The sequence below is a fragment of the Phalangium opilio genome, unplaced genomic scaffold (assembly GCF_054372755.1).
Source record: "Phalangium opilio isolate 3A_F unplaced genomic scaffold, DU_Popi_V2 ptg000217l_1, whole genome shotgun sequence".
Classification (NCBI taxonomy): domain Eukaryota; kingdom Metazoa; phylum Arthropoda; class Arachnida; order Opiliones; family Phalangiidae; genus Phalangium; species Phalangium opilio.
Window position 1 is genome coordinate 7,956,031 of NW_028324218.1, and position 16,640 is coordinate 7,972,670.

At 36.5% G+C, this 16,640-nt stretch overlaps 1 protein-coding gene and 2 long non-coding RNA genes across 3 annotated transcripts; 1 reads left to right on the forward strand and 2 right to left on the reverse strand.

Annotated features, from left to right (window-relative positions):
- Positions 1-644: 644 nt before the first annotated feature.
- Positions 645-2,166, reverse strand: LOC149616053 (uncharacterized). The gene is made up of 2 exons (XR_016376008.1): positions 1,469-2,166; positions 645-1,378 (listed from the first exon to the last, which is right to left on the reverse strand). It is a non-coding gene; the product is annotated as an uncharacterized LOC149616053 (long non-coding RNA).
- Positions 2,167-2,204: 38 nt separating this feature from the next.
- LOC149616054 (uncharacterized) lies at positions 2,205-7,335 on the reverse strand. The gene is made up of 4 exons (XR_016375874.1): positions 6,565-7,335; positions 6,339-6,487; positions 2,669-2,823; positions 2,205-2,395 (listed from the first exon to the last, which is right to left on the reverse strand). It is a non-coding gene; the product is annotated as an uncharacterized LOC149616054 (long non-coding RNA).
- A 2,245-nt stretch (positions 7,336-9,580) lies between these two features.
- On the forward strand, positions 9,581-13,476 carry LOC149616055 (techylectin-5B-like). Its single transcript, XM_089856145.1, has 5 exons — positions 9,581-9,689; positions 10,187-10,435; positions 11,282-11,387; positions 11,944-12,108; positions 13,211-13,476. Exons 1-5 carry the CDS (start codon positions 9,600-9,602, stop codon positions 13,474-13,476), a joined length of 876 nt encoding a protein of 291 aa, XP_089712271.1. The 5' UTR covers positions 9,581-9,599.
- Positions 13,477-16,640: the final 3,164 nt, after the last annotated feature.

Sequence of the window (16,640 nt, forward strand, 5' to 3'; positions counted from 1 at the left end):
AGATTTGGCTCTCCCTTGGGAACTTCAGAAGAAATATTGAAAGATCTTAGAATACAACAAATCGTATCGTATTGTATTGTATTCTCTGATCTAGACAAAGCATATGCATATCATATTCTCCATAAGTAATGGTCGAAAGTATATTTGCTTTGAACATGCATCCTTCATGTAAGTGTAGAGGGACATCTCGTGGTGGTGTCTTTCTCATTTTGTGTGTCTGTGGTTTTTTGCACACAGAAACAATTGGCTACTGTGATCTCTATCTCCACCCGTAACCTGACTCGACCTAGGACAAAAATCACAGTAGGCCACCTCTATATAGGCCATTCCATTAACATGAGTGAAGAGAGCTTTACAGGGTGTAGGGGTGTGAAGAAGCGCCGCTAGAGGCAGTGCGAGTTGGCTAGTCTCTCACGTGTAGTGAACTCTAGCTCCTTCTGGCCTTGAATCTCCGCGAGTCGGTTTCTTTACAAGTATTTACAGGAATGGTCTTTATTGTTACAGTTTGGAGGAGAAACCTTTCACAGAAGATGGCGCAGCAGTCTCTATTATTTACCTCTTACTACTATGAACGCGAACGACAGACCCATACTCATGCATTATAGGGTTACGGCCAAACGTAAAAATTCAGCAAAGCGTAGGATTGAGTAGCAATATTGTTTCTGTATTCTTTCTATGGGAATTTTCAATGGGTACAAAGACATTTCTGTTGTTTTACTCGGTGTCATACATTGAAACATTTAGGGGGTCATTTTGAACGTGTGGATGTACTCCGAGTGGAATGAACGTATTTATAGGAGCCTCTAGAGAGGTATAGAATTGAGTTTCTTTTCGTGTATACTTATGTAAGACAAAAATTCTTTCTGACGTTTTCACGCTATTTTCAAAGCCAACGTTTTACGTTTTATACTGTACGTTTGATCCTTAATGTTTAATTCAAGCAACTCCAGTTTCCACGAAAAACTTTGTTCATACTGATGATACGATATTTTACTAGAAAACTTGAACGTGGTCGTTGTCTATTTGTGTAAATTATTTTTCTTGGCAGTATCAAGCGATTCAAATAAATATTTATTTATTTATCGACCATTTTTTTCTCGTCTCTAACTTAGTTTCACGGTCAAATTGTCAAGTCTATATTATGGGAACCAACCGTGGGTTGACTCAACTGGCCAATAAAAAGTATGAGTGGGCGTAGTAGGACTGAGAATCTACGACAGCGCTTACGAGCTCGAAGTTGTCATCGAAACACTTCTCGATCAAAATTTGGGTTGTGTCCAGTCTGGGAAATAGCACAATTCCTTTGGTCCAAAACCAATTTATTAATTGATTGGACCACTTTTTAAATTCATGAAGTGTGGGTTTATCAATTGCAAATCTATAAAAAACAAAAAATGGGACCAGTTTGTAATTTTGAACGATAAGGGAGTCACTGGTATGTAGGACTGTTGGAAAATATTCTTATTACCTAGACTATAGTTGTGTCTTACAAAAGTCTTCACCGGAAACGAGCAGTGTTGTCAGCTTGGAAACTATGGCGTTACCCAATGTTGGTCTTGAAAACGGTTTAAAACAGAACTTAGCCAACTTTGATTTAATTATGCGTCCATCTTTGGATGATGGAAGACTGAAAAGTAATCAAATTTCCTGACTCGAAAATTGACGTCCATCGCATTCTACTTGACTGATATTTGCCAATGAAGATGCACAATGACCTATACTGGCAGCCGATTGATTACCCCATATTTTTTCTCATAAAAATAACAAAACAATTTCTATAAAAACCGTAGAATTCATCTCTATGGTTTTACTTCTTTCTTGCACAGATTTCTACATTTGCGCTCTAAGGGGGTGTCAACAATCATCGAGGAGAAAACTTGCAATATAGAGAATAAAACCAACATCGACATATCCCGTAATCCGTTTGCACCTTATATTGTACACCTTCACGAAGCCCCACTGAATTGTGCACTAGGCATACAAGGAAATAGCTTTCTAACGCAGAGGCTTAGATGATTTCAGCTATCCCCTCAAGTTTTCAATTCGCAATAACAGTGTGAACAGAAGTGAAGAATAGTGTACGGATAGTCTTGATATTTCAAAGTCTTACCAGAAGGAGATAACCGAAGAAGGATAACACTCTGTATCCTCATAATACTTTAGATATTTATCATGATTCTTCCCAGGTTCACCATTTTTGTTTGGTCTCCTGGTCATCAAACTTCAGATGGGCATCGCACCGTGTTAGGGTGAATTCTATAACTGTTTGGTGGTACTAAATCCTCAGCAATCAACCAGGTATAAACCTTGACTGTCTTGACGTGGCGGAACAAAAACGCACAAGCGCCTGCGCCTTGGCAAATAGTTAAGTGCCAATAGAGTAATTATGTTGGAACTATTTATGGTGTATGTGATTAGTAACCTTGCTATAATAAATGTTGAAGGAAATCGCGGCTCCGTTGGTGCTCCTTAAAGATGGCTTTTATACTACACAGAGGCTAAGCTGGCTAAAGGCTAGTTAAGCCAAAGGCAGGAACCAATGGGAACTAGTGCATTAGGTCTGATTGGTTCCTGCCTTGGCCAGATAAAATTCGTGTCCAGAAGATTAGCCTGAATCATGTAGCCGCGCTTTTCTTTAAGGGATATGTTGGGAAGAATCATTACCCACCCCTGCTTTGTGGTACACTTCACTCGAAGAGAAGTGTCAAGTATTATATACTTCTGGTCATGTACTTTGTCTCGTTGCATTGAGATGAAAGTCGAAAACTAGGTTTGTTTTGTTCATCGGGCTATTTTTCTCTGGGTCCAATTCTTCAGCGATGTCTGTAATGCAATCGCCCATTACTTCGAATGTATTCCCGAAAGGACAGTAATTTTCTTGTTTAGAAAAAAAATACCCGTCTAGGACTAGGTCAACAAAAGCGATAGACAAGCAATAAGTCAATAGAAAGACATTTTCGTGTATAGTTTTAAAGATAACATAGATCTAAGGTCTGGGGACTCAATCGTTGAATATTTTAGATGTGGAATGGGAAATTCTAAAGCACCCTTCGTCCAGTATAGAGTGATGTTACTGGCTTCTTACTTTACTTGGATATTTTTAAAATGAGAAGTCAAGACTACAAGCTAAAATAACTTCTAATTTAATAAATCGCGATGCAGATTGGTCTTATCATAAGTTCATAAGATATGTTCCATAAGTTTGTCACCGGTTACAAGCTGGAGCTTGTCATGAAGTGACGTAAGTTTTAGATTCGAGGTAAACCGACGTATGGTAAGGCGCTGTCAAAGGCTTAGTACAGACTAAATAGTGAGATGGACTGCAAATTTAACCGAGTGTAGTCAATTCTGGCGTCGTTCTCGAACTAGCTCTCTGTAAGTCTCTAGAAGTATAAGAAACTTCATACTTATGTAACATATCTTATAAACTTATGGTCTAATAATTAGCAGAAGTAACGATAAAAATTAATTCCCTCTGATAGATAATTTTCCATTAATGACTCTACTTTAAAAGTCAAAAACTCAATAGAAGTATTATTTTTCGAATGAGATAATTTTTTTGTAAACGTTAATTTGGTCAAACTTTTACTCTCCTTGTCTGAACCATCCAAACCCACCAAATCATATTGATTATTAATCAAGAGTAGATTCTAAAATTGAATAAATTGGCCGAGCGTATCGAAATTTCCAAAAAAGGATAATCTCTGCAACTCAGCAACACCTCGCATCGTCAAATCTGATTTCAAGGATCATTAATTAGTCATAAAATATTTGGAAAGTATAATGAAAATAAAGATATCCATATTTATAATCATCGTTCACAAAGGGGGCTACATATATTGCGAGCCAACACGCTGTATAATTTCCCTAGCTCCACGAGATAGAACTAAAGACAGTCCATGCAAGCTTACTGCATCTGACAGACAAGTTGGGAATTCAAAATAAACGTCTCCAAGTCGAGATGTAATTAAGAGGTTTTTCTTAAATAATTAAATATAATTGAAATTAATTAATTAATTTAATCGTCATTAATTTACCTTAATTCTAGTTAAATCGTTTAAAGAAACTTTATTCCTAAAATCATTTTAAACATAGCTATTGTTTACGTTTCAATTCAAGCGAATGCCTCTTTAACAATGTTTGGAAATTTAGGGTTTATAAAGCGATTGATTCACAATAAATGATAGGAAAACCCGCAATGGCGTGAACCTTTGGTGGAAGCCCTGCCATTAGGAGGCTAGACTTTTCTCGTAACCCTATCCGATCGCCGCGTACTAATTAATCCCAACGATGGGAGTAGAAGCTAAAAATGACTTTGCTCCAATTTGTCAACTGCGAACAAGGTGACACAAACACGTCGGAGAGGTAACAAACCAACTTGGTCATGCCTCTATCGGTGTCTCCTGGCGTGATGGAAATTATCCAATCGGGAGGCTTGCCCCTGAAAGTTTATTTCCCTTCATGTAATATTCCTATTGGTCTATTACACCCTAAATCATTTTAGTTGAACAAATTCAACCATTCCTTGAAAAAATACACAATTTTATGCAAAGAATGATTTAAATCAGTGTATGTGGGATTCTTGATCCAAACATAAGATAAAAAAACTTATTATTCATAAATAAATGGGATAAACAATTTTCTGAATACATAAAAAGGTACATAGGCCTTTGTAAGGTTATCAAAAATTTCTTTAAAACATGACATCTTTCCCCTTAAAATTGCCTTGTACTCTGGATATTAACCCTCCCCCATGCAACACTATAAGCGAAATTGTTTTACCTGCAACGTAAGCTTCCCCATAAGACCGTAAACTATAGACCAAAACTTCCATCAAAGTTTGTAAGATTAATATTGATTACTGCCATTATTTCGAAGGTATGTAGCCCCAAAAAGAATATGTTTTGAGGCCATATTATTACGGCTCATCTATAATCAAAAATTTCGAGTTGGGAAACTGCTTTCTTTCATATTTTTCTTATGGAGAACCTTGAACGGTCTTAATTTTATAAAATGATCATAGAAAATCATTTCTTTGAAATTTGAAAGGGATTGAGAGAAATTCTATTCTGATATGAAGAAGGGCGGTTCATTATAGGAGCCTTGATTGGCTACGGTTATATGATGAACCGAATTGATTTGAATGGATTTGATGTGAACTGGTTTTGCTTTTTAAGAACGTACGAATAAAGATTATTTTATTTTCTGTTTGGTATTTATATTAAAAAATAAGAAATTTGTATTATACCCGGGATAGATTTAATTTTAGAAGTAGGAATGGAGAACGGCTAGTATTTACTTCAGTCAGACTCATAGCCCAGTATAGAGCCCCTCCCTCCAACACGTAACGAAAATTTTAAATTATCTTATTGGCTCACTTAAACTACGTTTTGATGACGTTGCTGACGGGGACGGTGCAAAATACGTAATTCCTTTTTACCTCTGTCGCTATGACCCGCCTCTTCTTTCATACCCCTCCGTCCCGTGTAAGGGGATCCGGGACTTTGACACCCGTCCAGATTACTCTGTTCTCCATTCCTACTTCTAAAATTAAATCAATCCCTGCTGCAAGTAATTAATGGAATGGTCTATAGCTGGAATTTTATAACTTTACGGATGAGTGACATTACAATATATTAAAGAGAGTTGTAATTTATAATATATTTAACTCCAGTGTCAAAAGTAATAAATTTAAAAATAAATAAATAAGCTTTTCCAAAGAGACAATAACAAATGTCATCATAAATTGTAATTGAAGCTTTATAATTGCTTGATATAGCTATATTTAAAGGTATGATTTTACGTATTTCTCTCTCATAAGAAATCTGGCCGATGAAGATGTTTAGACTAACTCAATATCTTCTAATTGCTGCTCTAATCCAGATAATTATCTTCAAAACCCAAGCAACTGAAGAATACGAGGAAAAGGTAAATTGGATTACGCCTTGGAATTGAAATAATGTTATCTTTTGCCCATTTGCTTATTACTGAAGCATCCCGATATTTAGCAAGGGAATTAATAGGGCAATAACAAAATCAAGGCATTTCCCCGTAATTATTCACTTAAGTTAGAGTTAACACTTAGCTCTGCTACACTCACTACTACTTATAATTCACTCGTCAACTAATATATTTTTGTGCGTATTTTTTCAAAGGAATATGAAGACATAGACTGCCCAGTCTTGAAGAATGAATATTGTTTTAAAAGCAATGAGAAACAGTGCAGCTTCTACGAGATCAAAAAAGCAAATGATAATGGTTGTAGCAAGAACTGTAAGGAGATAAAGACAAGGGACCCTAGTGCCACAAGCGGAATCTACCCTATATGGCCAACTCACATGAACACCAAGATCTTTGTTTATTGTGACATGGAAACCAGTGGCGGCGGTTGGACGGTAAGACCTACATCAACTTTGATATTTCATACACTTAATTTGTCTCGAGATTTTTAACCCAATATTATCAAAGGGACAAAGACTTTAATAACCTAGATGAGAATGATTCTGATTAGGTATTTCAAAGACGGACAGACAACGTTTTAAATCATATTAGCTTCAATCGTACCTGGAAGGAGTACAGGGACGGATTCGGACATCTTCATGGTGAATTTTGGTTGGGTAAGTTTTTATCTACCATCTACGTGCGGTTATGTATTATCCAAAAATTTACTTCGCTATTATTCGGTGTGTCTGTCTGTGTGTGGTGGGTCTGTTTTACCAAGAAGTGATATCTAGTTTATTAGGGAGAAGGTATAAGATACGAAAGTATTCGCGCGCCATAGTCCCAGTCCCCCTTTCAAAATTCAAAGGGGGACGTAATAGGAGGCCGGGCAATTTCGCCTCTCCTCAGTCGAAAAATACGTAATTTTCGTCATTCGCGTCGCGCTGACGTGAGTTTTCAAGAACCAATGAGATGCTGGTTGTAATTTAGAGGCGGGGATTAACTCCGGACCTACGTTTGGACTGGAGATAAAGCTGGAAATGTGGCTAATTTATACCTTACCCCTAATAAACTAGATATTACTTCTTGGTTTTACCATTTAGGAGTTAAGCAAAAAGAGGATTTACTCTACATTTTGCGTGCAAATCTTATACGTATCTTTTATTGCAGTTAACTCAGGGATATCTATAACATTGCAGGAACTGAGAGAAATTGTTTGATTTACAGGCAATGACGTTATTTACGTTCTGTCGAATGACGTCGATTCGGAATTGCGTATTGACATGGAGGATCACAATGGTCTGAAACGTTACGCCACCCACCAAATATTCCGAGTGTTACCAGAAACGGAGGGTTACAAACTTATAGTAAATAACCATTACGGCGACACGGGTAAATTATTTACAGATATTAGTCTGTCTGTTAGTAACGCTCTCACATTGCAAAGCTTCTAAAACATTATGATAAGTTCATAAGATATGTTCTATAAGTTTTTCACTGGTTACTGTGAGCTTCTCATGAAGCGACGTAGATGAAACGTCATAGACTCTCGTAGGCAAGGCGATGTCAAGGACTTACTACAGACTGAATAGGAAGATGGACTGCAAAATTAACTGAGTGTAGTCATAGTCAATTCTCACTTGTCGTTCTAGAACTAGCTCTCAGAAAGTCTTCAGCATTACGAAGTATAGGTAGTGTCAGACTTATTGAACATATCTTATAAACTTATGTTAACAGTAACAAATTGGTTGTGTTAAGAAATTTCTCTTTTTAGGGGCAGGGAATCAAGCTGGAAATGGATTAATGATTTTAAGATTTTTATTTGTAAGGTTACGACGCTTTGTCTTTACAAAACAAATGTTCATTTCAAACGCATGATAGAAGTAAAGATTACTGCGCTAAGGAGTTCGGTAGCGGCTGGTGGTTTTGCAATTACTTGAATAAAAATTGCTATATTACAAACTTAAACGGTTTCTACACGCCTCGCGGTGCTAAAAAGGATTACACCATTATGTGGGGTGGTACCGCTTATAATTGGAAACATCCACTCAAATTTACTGAAATGAAAATGAGACCCAAACTAAAATGAACTGCATTTGTAATGGACGAAATAAAATATCTTCGAATTCAACTTTGAACCGATATGAAGTAGTTTTTAATTTACTGAATCCTTGTATCCTATTCGTTTTCAGCTACACTTGTCAATAGTCCCACGGTATTACAATCAAATTCGATAAACTGCTTAAGAATACATCAATTTTAAAAATTATACTTTAAATTTCCACTCACATTGACACGATACTGTGAATTTGTGATTCGTGATTTTTCACAACAACCTTTAAAGAAGAAAATCAAAGTGTTTTGAAGTTTTTCAAATATGAAAGAAATACCCTTTTTGGTTAGAGCTTTTTGCTTTTCAAACAGAGACAAAAATGACATTGGGATTATGAATGCGTCACGGATGAAAGCCTATGTCCATAGCAGCACCAAGAACCCATCTAAGACATAAGAACATTCAAAGATAGAATATCGTCATCAGGTTTTTTAGATACGACAACAAAAGATATATCTCATGAAATCCATAAAATTATCTTTTTACATTCTCAGGACTTATATGGGTTCTTAGTAAGATAAGGTTCAAGATTTTAAAGGTCTTTTCTTCAAAAGAAGTTATCATTTTAAAGCAAAATTAAAGCTAATCCAATAAGCCTATTTCTGAAACAAGTTGGTTTTACGTTCCTTGAATCTGCGTGCTAAATTTCTAATCTCTGTACTTTGAACACTTACTTTATCGAGTATAATCAGCCCATAAGCGATCAAACTTTAAAATGCTACACTGCATTCAATTAAAACATGTACTATAACAAACAGCAATTATTTTTACGGGATTTCAACTCCACAGTTTCCAGTTTTGTGCTAATTCCCATCGCATTATTCAATAAAACATTTTCGAAAATTCAAATTTGAATAATAATAATCTGGGCGCGCGTCAAAGTCCCGGGACAGAGGGTTATGAAAGAAGAGGCCGGTCAAAGCGACATAGGTGAAAAGGAATCACGTATTTTTCGCCATCCCCGTCATCAAAACGTAGTTTAAGTGAGCCAATAAGATAATTTGAACTTTTCGTTAAGTGTTGGAGGGAGGGGCTCTATACTGGGCTATGAGTCGGACTGAAGTAAATACTAACCGTTCTCCATTCCAACTTCTAAAATTACATCTATCCCTGTAATAATATAATTTTCCTCCACTATGGAAGCGTACTTCTACAACGCTATGGATCAGCCTATAGACGGTCACTATTCTCAAGTAATTTTAGACTTAAGTCAAAGATTTCTTTGCGTCAGATTTATGTGTATTTTTCTTGCACCATGAAATCGTGTAAATTTTATGTTTCGTTTGTTACTTAAGAAAATGGTATTGAAATGGGAGAAAAAGTGGGGTTTTATTTCCAAATTATGATTACCTTAATTTTTAACATTCAGAAAGATATCTACCATATTAAATTATAATATATTAGGTAATAAATTTGTAAATAAAACTTTAGCGCAGAAACCATACAATTAAAATCGCCATAAATTGTAACTTAAGCTTTATAATTGCCAGATATAACTATATTTAAAGGTATGCTTTGTCTCTCATATGATATCTCCCCAACCAACATGCGCGGGTTAAAACATGTTTTTCTGATTTCTGCTCTAATCCAGACAATTATCTTGAAAACCCAGGCAACTGACGAATGCGATCAAACGGTAAAGTATATTAAAGGCCGACTTCCAGCGAAAAGGGTTCTAGCGAACTGAAAACCGAGCATTGAGACTAACAATGAAGCAACCGTGCCGATTTTTGAAGCCCCGCTAGGTCAAAAGTTGGAAGGGTTCTCGCTAACTGAAAGCCGTGCAATGTGGTTCTAGCGAACTGAAGATGAACAATAGAAATCCTTTTAAATTTATTTCCTCTCGAATTTTTGCTTTCCCCTGAAGAAAATTCTCTATTGTGTATCTTCAGTTCGCTAGAAATACATTGCACGGCTTTAAGTTAGCTACAACCCTTCCATCTTTTACCCCAGTGGGGATTCGAAAATCGGCACGGTCGCTCCATTGTTAGTCTCGATGCTCGGTTTTCAGTTCGATAGAACTCTTTTCGATGGAAGTCGGCCTTTAAGAAAATGTTTTCATGTTTTTTGAACATTTCAATATTCTCATGAAGGGCAATATCGTTATTCCTACTTATGTGTTTTCATTTGAAGGAATATGAAGACTGCTTAGTCTTGAACGGCCAATCTTGTTTAAAAGACAGCGAGAAAAGTTGCAGTTACTACGCGCTACAAAATAACGAAATCACAGAACCTAAAGACAATGGTTGTCCCAAGAACTGCCATGAGATAAAGACAAATGATCTGAATGCTGAAAGTGGGCTTTACCGTGTTTGGCCGACTTACATGAACACTACAATTCTTGTTTATTGTGACATGAAAACCACTGGCGGCGGTTGGACGGTAAGCGGTTCGTCAACGTCGACTGTTAATATTTTATAATCTTGAGTTCAGGCCCTTCTTAAAGGGATACAACTGGCTATATTTTTTTTTCTAAATTAATCGAAAGACCGTGTAAAATAATGAATATATCAGAGATATATTTAATTTTAGAAGTAGGAATGGAGAACGGCTAGTAAAGAGCCCCTCCCTCCAACAAGTAACGAAAATTTTAGATTATCCTATTGGCTCACTTAAACTCCGTTTTGATGACGTTTCTGACGAGGACGGCGTAAAATACGAATTCCTTTTTACCTCTGTCGCTATGACCCGCCTCGTCTTTCATACCCCCCCCCCTTCCTGTGGAAGGGGTCCGGGACTTTGACGCGCGCGCTCAGATTACTCTGTTCTCCATTCCTACTTCTAAAATTAAATCTATCCCTGTTTCTATCTACAGTATTAAAGAAGATACAAGCAATTAAGTTTCCATAATGGCGCTTAACAGACACTACGACTTAGGCTTTCACGACTAGTACAACTTTGACAACTAGTACCACCTGACGGGGGAGAAGCCTAACGCGTGGTGTCCATTACTGAAACTTAATTGCTCGTATCTTCTGTAATATTGTAGATAGAATCATGGTTCAAATTAATATATTCATTATTTTACACGCTATTTCGATTTAAAATAAGATTTTGAATTAAATATACATAATTCACGCCGATCCCCGTATAGGCCTATGGACAAGTGGCTATGTGGCCCAATGGCTAAAACGGCACTGCTAGGGTGCGTGCCATATTTTTTGAGGAAATTGGAAAAACCGAATCTGACACACTAGAATAACATGAATGAGAATTTTTCTTTAACAGGTATTTCAAAGAAGAACAGACAACGTTGTGAATCATATTAGTTTCAACCGCACTTGGAAGGAGTACAAAGAAGGATTCGGAAATCTACATGGCGAATTCTGGTTGGGTGAGTTTTTATCTACATGTGGTGGTGTAATATCCAAACCTAAGGTTTCCGCTAATATTCGGTGTGTTTGTTTGTATGTTTGTGGGCTCTTTTTCACTAAAACGTTTTAAGCAAAACGAGTACCACTGTAAATTTTCCATTATCAATTTTGGGCTTGTAAAGCTTGCAAATTTGGGATAAAAATAACATTGTAAATAGGAGTTAAGAGGGAAGATATCTAATTAAAGGCCTTAACACACGACGTTTTAATGAGTGAAACATAAGTTTATAAGATATGTTCCATAAGTCTGACACTATACCTATACTTCGTAATGCTAGAGGCTTATTGAGAGCTAGTTCGAGTGAGAACGACGCGAGAATTGACTACATTCAGTTTTTCAGTCCATCTTCTTACTTGGTCTGTACTAAGACTGACAGAGCCTTACCAGGCGTTGTTTTACGAGAATATATGACTTCTCACCAACGTCACTTCAAAATTACAAGTTCCAGTTTGTAACCAGTGTCAAACTTATGGAACATATCTTATGAACTTATGATGAAATTAATTGTTATGCAGGAAATGACGCTATTTTCGCTCTGACGAACGAAGTCCATTCGGAACTGCGTATTGAAATGGAGGATTTCCAGGGTCGAAAGACATACGCAATTTACGCTGTTTTCCAAATCTTATCAGAAATGGACGATTATAAACTTTTAGTAAATATTTACTCAGGAGACGCGGGTAAATATTTTACCGCTATAAATTATAAACAAGTCTATCTTCCTTTTAAGAAAATTCTTTACTTCGAGGGTTTATGAATAAATAGACCTTAACAAAAAATTAAAAAAACTAAAGGAATCCTGTGTAAAAGGTCCTAAAGCAGTTCAATCGAGTCAGTTCAGTTCTAGCAGCCAATCACACCAAATTTACTGCCGCAGTCGTGCAGCATCGCGTCATGAACCCTGGATCTCAAAAGGGACCGGAAAACGCCCGCCTACCACTGTACAAACCGAGTCCTCTCTAGCTTAGCATCCGGGGGAAGGGAAGAGGGTTGTGAATTTGGGAACACTCATTCGGTCTTTCGTGATTTTTCATAAATCTATTGAAAAAAATTTAAACAACCTTGGCCGTACCCGTTTCTTTTATTTATTTTTTACAAACCAAACTTGCTATAGGGAGCTAACAGTTCTGACCAAGAAACGTCATACGTTACTGGAGTTTCATTCCCCCTAACGGTTGGAAACAGTATTCTGCGCACAAAAATTCCAACCAGAGAGGGGCTGCGTGACGTCAGACTATCTCTTCCCCCTAGCCAGTTGTTAGCTCGGTATAGAGAAAAATCGTTCCCGTTTACCAGACCCTTTAGAGATCCACCGTACTTATAATGGCCGCCTTCTAAGATTTTACGTCATAATAGTACTTGTACTTTGTAGTTTTTGTTAGTTGTTACAGGGATAGTAGGAATGGAGAACGGTTAGTATTTACGTAATTCCTTTTTACCTCTGTCGCTATGACCCGCCTCTTCTTTCATTCCAACCCTCCGTCCCGGGGAAGGGGGTCCGGGACTTTAACGCGGGCCCAGATTACTCCGTTCTCCATTCCTACTTCCAACATTAAATCTATCCCTGGTTATTATTTATTCTTAAATTCGTAAAGCATAGTGTTAGTACTATCTATATTTACTTTATAACGTTTAAAAAAGTTCTAAGCCAAAGTATATCCCAACAATCCAGCGTCCGACGACGCCCGATGACGTATCTACGCGCGTGCGCGGGACCTTTTAAACAAGATGCCCCGGGCTCAGAAAGGTCTTTTCAAGAATGAACTTGATTTTATTTAACAGGAAAAGACGGAATGAAAACTAGTAGTGCATGTGCATTTCAAACGCCTGACCGTAAAAAAGATCATTGCCCTGAGTGGTATGGCGGCGGCTGGTGGTTTTGTCGATACAAACGTATATATTGCTTTTATGCAAACCTGAACGGTTTTTACACTCAGACGCTTGCCAAGGGTAAACCTTATAATGCCATATTCTTTTGTGGAGATTGGAAACGCCCCCTCAAATTTACAGAGATGAAAACGAGACCAAAAATGATAAAATCTGTTTAAGAAAAACATAATGCAAACCATAACAATAATTATAATAATAGTAATCTATTCGATAATAGTGGAATTGTATAGTTGTTTTGTAATTGATTAAATAAACTATCTAAGAATTCGACTTTGAATTTTTTCCATATATTGAGGTAAGGTAAAGATTTATCAGAATTAAATCAGCTTGAAGTAGAAATACTTATATATTAACATAGTTTTTGAAGGTTTAAAAGTTTTGTCAACATTACATCAAGAAGTGATATCTAGTTTATTAGGGAGAAGGTATATAAATTCGCCATATCTCCAGTCCAAACGTAGGTCCGGAGTTAATCCCCGCCACTAAATTACAACCAGCATCTCATTGGTTCTTGAAAACTCACGTCAGCGCGACGCGAATGACGAAAATTGTGTATTTTCCGACTGAGGAGAGGCCAAATAGCCCGGCCTCCATTTACGTCCCCCTCTTGTATTTTGAAAGGGGGACTGGAACTATGGAGCGCGAATACTTAGGCACCTTAACCATCTCCCTAATAAACTAGATATCACTTCTTGATTACATTATACCTTAAAAGAACGGCCTGTTTATTAATATAAAAGGAATTAAATATTAAAATAATTAAATTATCTCTTTTTACAAAATAATTAGGGTTTAATTAGTCTTAAAACTATCAAGGACTACTGCACCATCCGCCATTGGTTTAGTGGCGTCTGCTAAACAGAACCCCTTACACCTATACCCCCTTACCCTTCTCAACCAATCTCGTAAAGGTAATTAAGAGTTTCGATTTAGCAGACGCCACTAAAGCAATGGCGGATGGCGAAGTATTCCTTGATAGTTTTTAAGACTAATTAAATGTTAATTTTATTGTAAAAAGACATCGTTTATAATTTTTTATTGTTTCGTATTTAGAAAAAGGCCGTCCTTTAAGAAAACCCTAAGGTAATAGACTTCGAAGACATCAACTTATCAAATATTTAACTGATATTAAGTTTTAATTGAAAACAAAGCTCCTTTAAACTATCAAAGCTTAACGTAAAATATTAAGGTTATTCAACTCGTAGGGATCTAAACAAACCTTCAGTCTGTCGCGCCGTCAAAATCCGGCTTTATTGTTCAGTTTCTAATTTTACATTTTAAATAAGCTCGCTTGAGGCTTTTGATAATTGTCAACTAATAGTATCGGGTTATTTCCGTAAATTGATACTCTTTGATCCGTTAACTCCACTCCTGAGCGGTAATTTAAGCACGATTTATAGGATATTGATATCCTTCATTATATCCTAGTTAATTTATTTGAATTTTACACTATTCTCAATTAATATTGAACGAAACATGCAGGAGAGTTTACTCATTTGAATCCACAATAACTTTTAAATAATATTATAAGTTTATAAGATATGTTCCATAAGTTTAACTTTACTATACTTCGTAATGCTAGAGACTAACTGAGAGCTAGTTCGAGAACTACAAGCGAGTATGGACTGCATTTGTTAAGGTCAAGAAGCGATATCTAGTTTACTAGGGAGAAGGTTTAAACTCGCCACATTTCTAACTTTATCCAGTCCAAACGTAGGTCCGGAGTTAATCCTTGCCTCTAAAATGCAACCAGCATCTCATTGGTTCTTGATATCTCACGTCAGCGCGTCGCGAATGACGAAAATAGGTAAATATATGAAGTATAGGAGGAGTTAATTGAAAAATATAACAAATCGTCACGAGTGACGTTTCTAGTCTGGAGAAATGACGCTCGCGCTCAAATTCGTACGTTCAAGAAAAGAATGCGCGTGAGGAAATTTGTTTTCATGCTATAAGATAGTGTGAAAAAAAATTCCTCACGCGCATTCTATATCCATGGCTTAACAATAAATCGCCAGACTCACGTCACGTGCAAAATCGCGCGCAACTAGGATGACGATTTCTTCCTTTTCAACAAGTTCAGCAAGACCAAATACTTTATACGTATTTTCCGACTGAGGAGAGACGAAATAGCCCGGCCTCCTTTTACGTCCCCCATTTTATTTTGAAAGGGGGACTGGGACTATGGCGCGCGAATACTTAGGCATCTTAGACCTTCTCCCTAGTGAACTAGATATTGCTTCTTGCTAAGGTTTTGAAAGATTTCCAGGAGAACGTGACCAAAGGTTTTTGGTATCCTTAATTTTTCTTACTATATCCCACAGTTACTAATAGACGTTTATGAAGGTTATTGGTTATTGAAGCACAAACACAATACGTGGAAACGTAAGCAATATCCCTATTATAGTACTCCATTGGGATTGACATTGTGTAAAAAATATTCGCTTCGTTAGCCAGATAACTATAATTAGAAACTGAAATTACTTGTCCCTACTAATAATCATAGAGAATACCATAACACCTAGCTTTCATCAGTTACCAGTGACATTGTTTAACCGACAAATTTAACTATTATGGTCAATTCCGTAAGTAAACATCTTTTGTGAGGCTCCATCTATTGAGAACCACTTACGTGTTAAGATCTTATCCCGTAACCCCTAAGTAACCCTTAAAACCAATTCCTTTTAAAATCGTCAATGAGTTTTTAGTGAGTAGCCCCTCGATTATTACCAGTACTCTAGATCCCTTTAAAAATCACCAATGAAAATTCCGATTGAATCCCTTCATATTTAAAAATAATCCATTAAAATCAAAAATGAACGAAAATTTTCATTAGTGAATAGCCCTTCGACGTGATACCTTTAACAGTGCTAAAATTATTGCATGTAATTCACATTATTGAATTCAAATTAATAAAAGAACAATATTTGTAATTTAAAATACTTTTCCATTTTACTACTATGCTTTTTGGATGGAGCTTGGAATTTTATTCACTTATATTATTTTAAATAAACGCCTAGTTGAGACTAAAACTATAAATTTGTCGAAATTTTACGAACCTTCCATCACTAACGAGCGCTATTTTTTGACCACTATAAAAGTTAAATTTTTAGGAGAGACAATTCATGGTGGCTAAGCTATTTGAAGTCAATTCTGTCAATTATCTTCTGACTTTCTTCATCTCTAGCTGAACTGAGGAAGTTGAATTCCCATCTAAACCAAGAGTTATTTTAACTTGTTTTAGAAGTAAATTTCACATACTCAGTTCAGTTGAGTAAGAGAAGGGACTACTAATAGCTAAACCACTCTGTAAATATATTTG

What these genes read in the sequence shown, in the direction of transcription:
- LOC149616055 (XM_089856145.1), top strand. Translation starts at nt 9,600, where the DNA reads ATGCGCGGGTTAAAACATGTTTTTCTGATTTCTGCTCTAATCCAGACA. An exon ending in CTGACGAATGCGATCAAACG is followed by an intron (nt 9,690 to 10,186) that starts GTAAAGTATATT and finishes TTTCATTTGAAG; the next exon opens with GAATATGAAGACTGCTTAGT. An exon ending in CCACTGGCGGCGGTTGGACG is followed by an intron (nt 10,436 to 11,281) that starts GTAAGCGGTTCG and finishes TTTCTTTAACAG; the next exon opens with GTATTTCAAAGAAGAACAGA.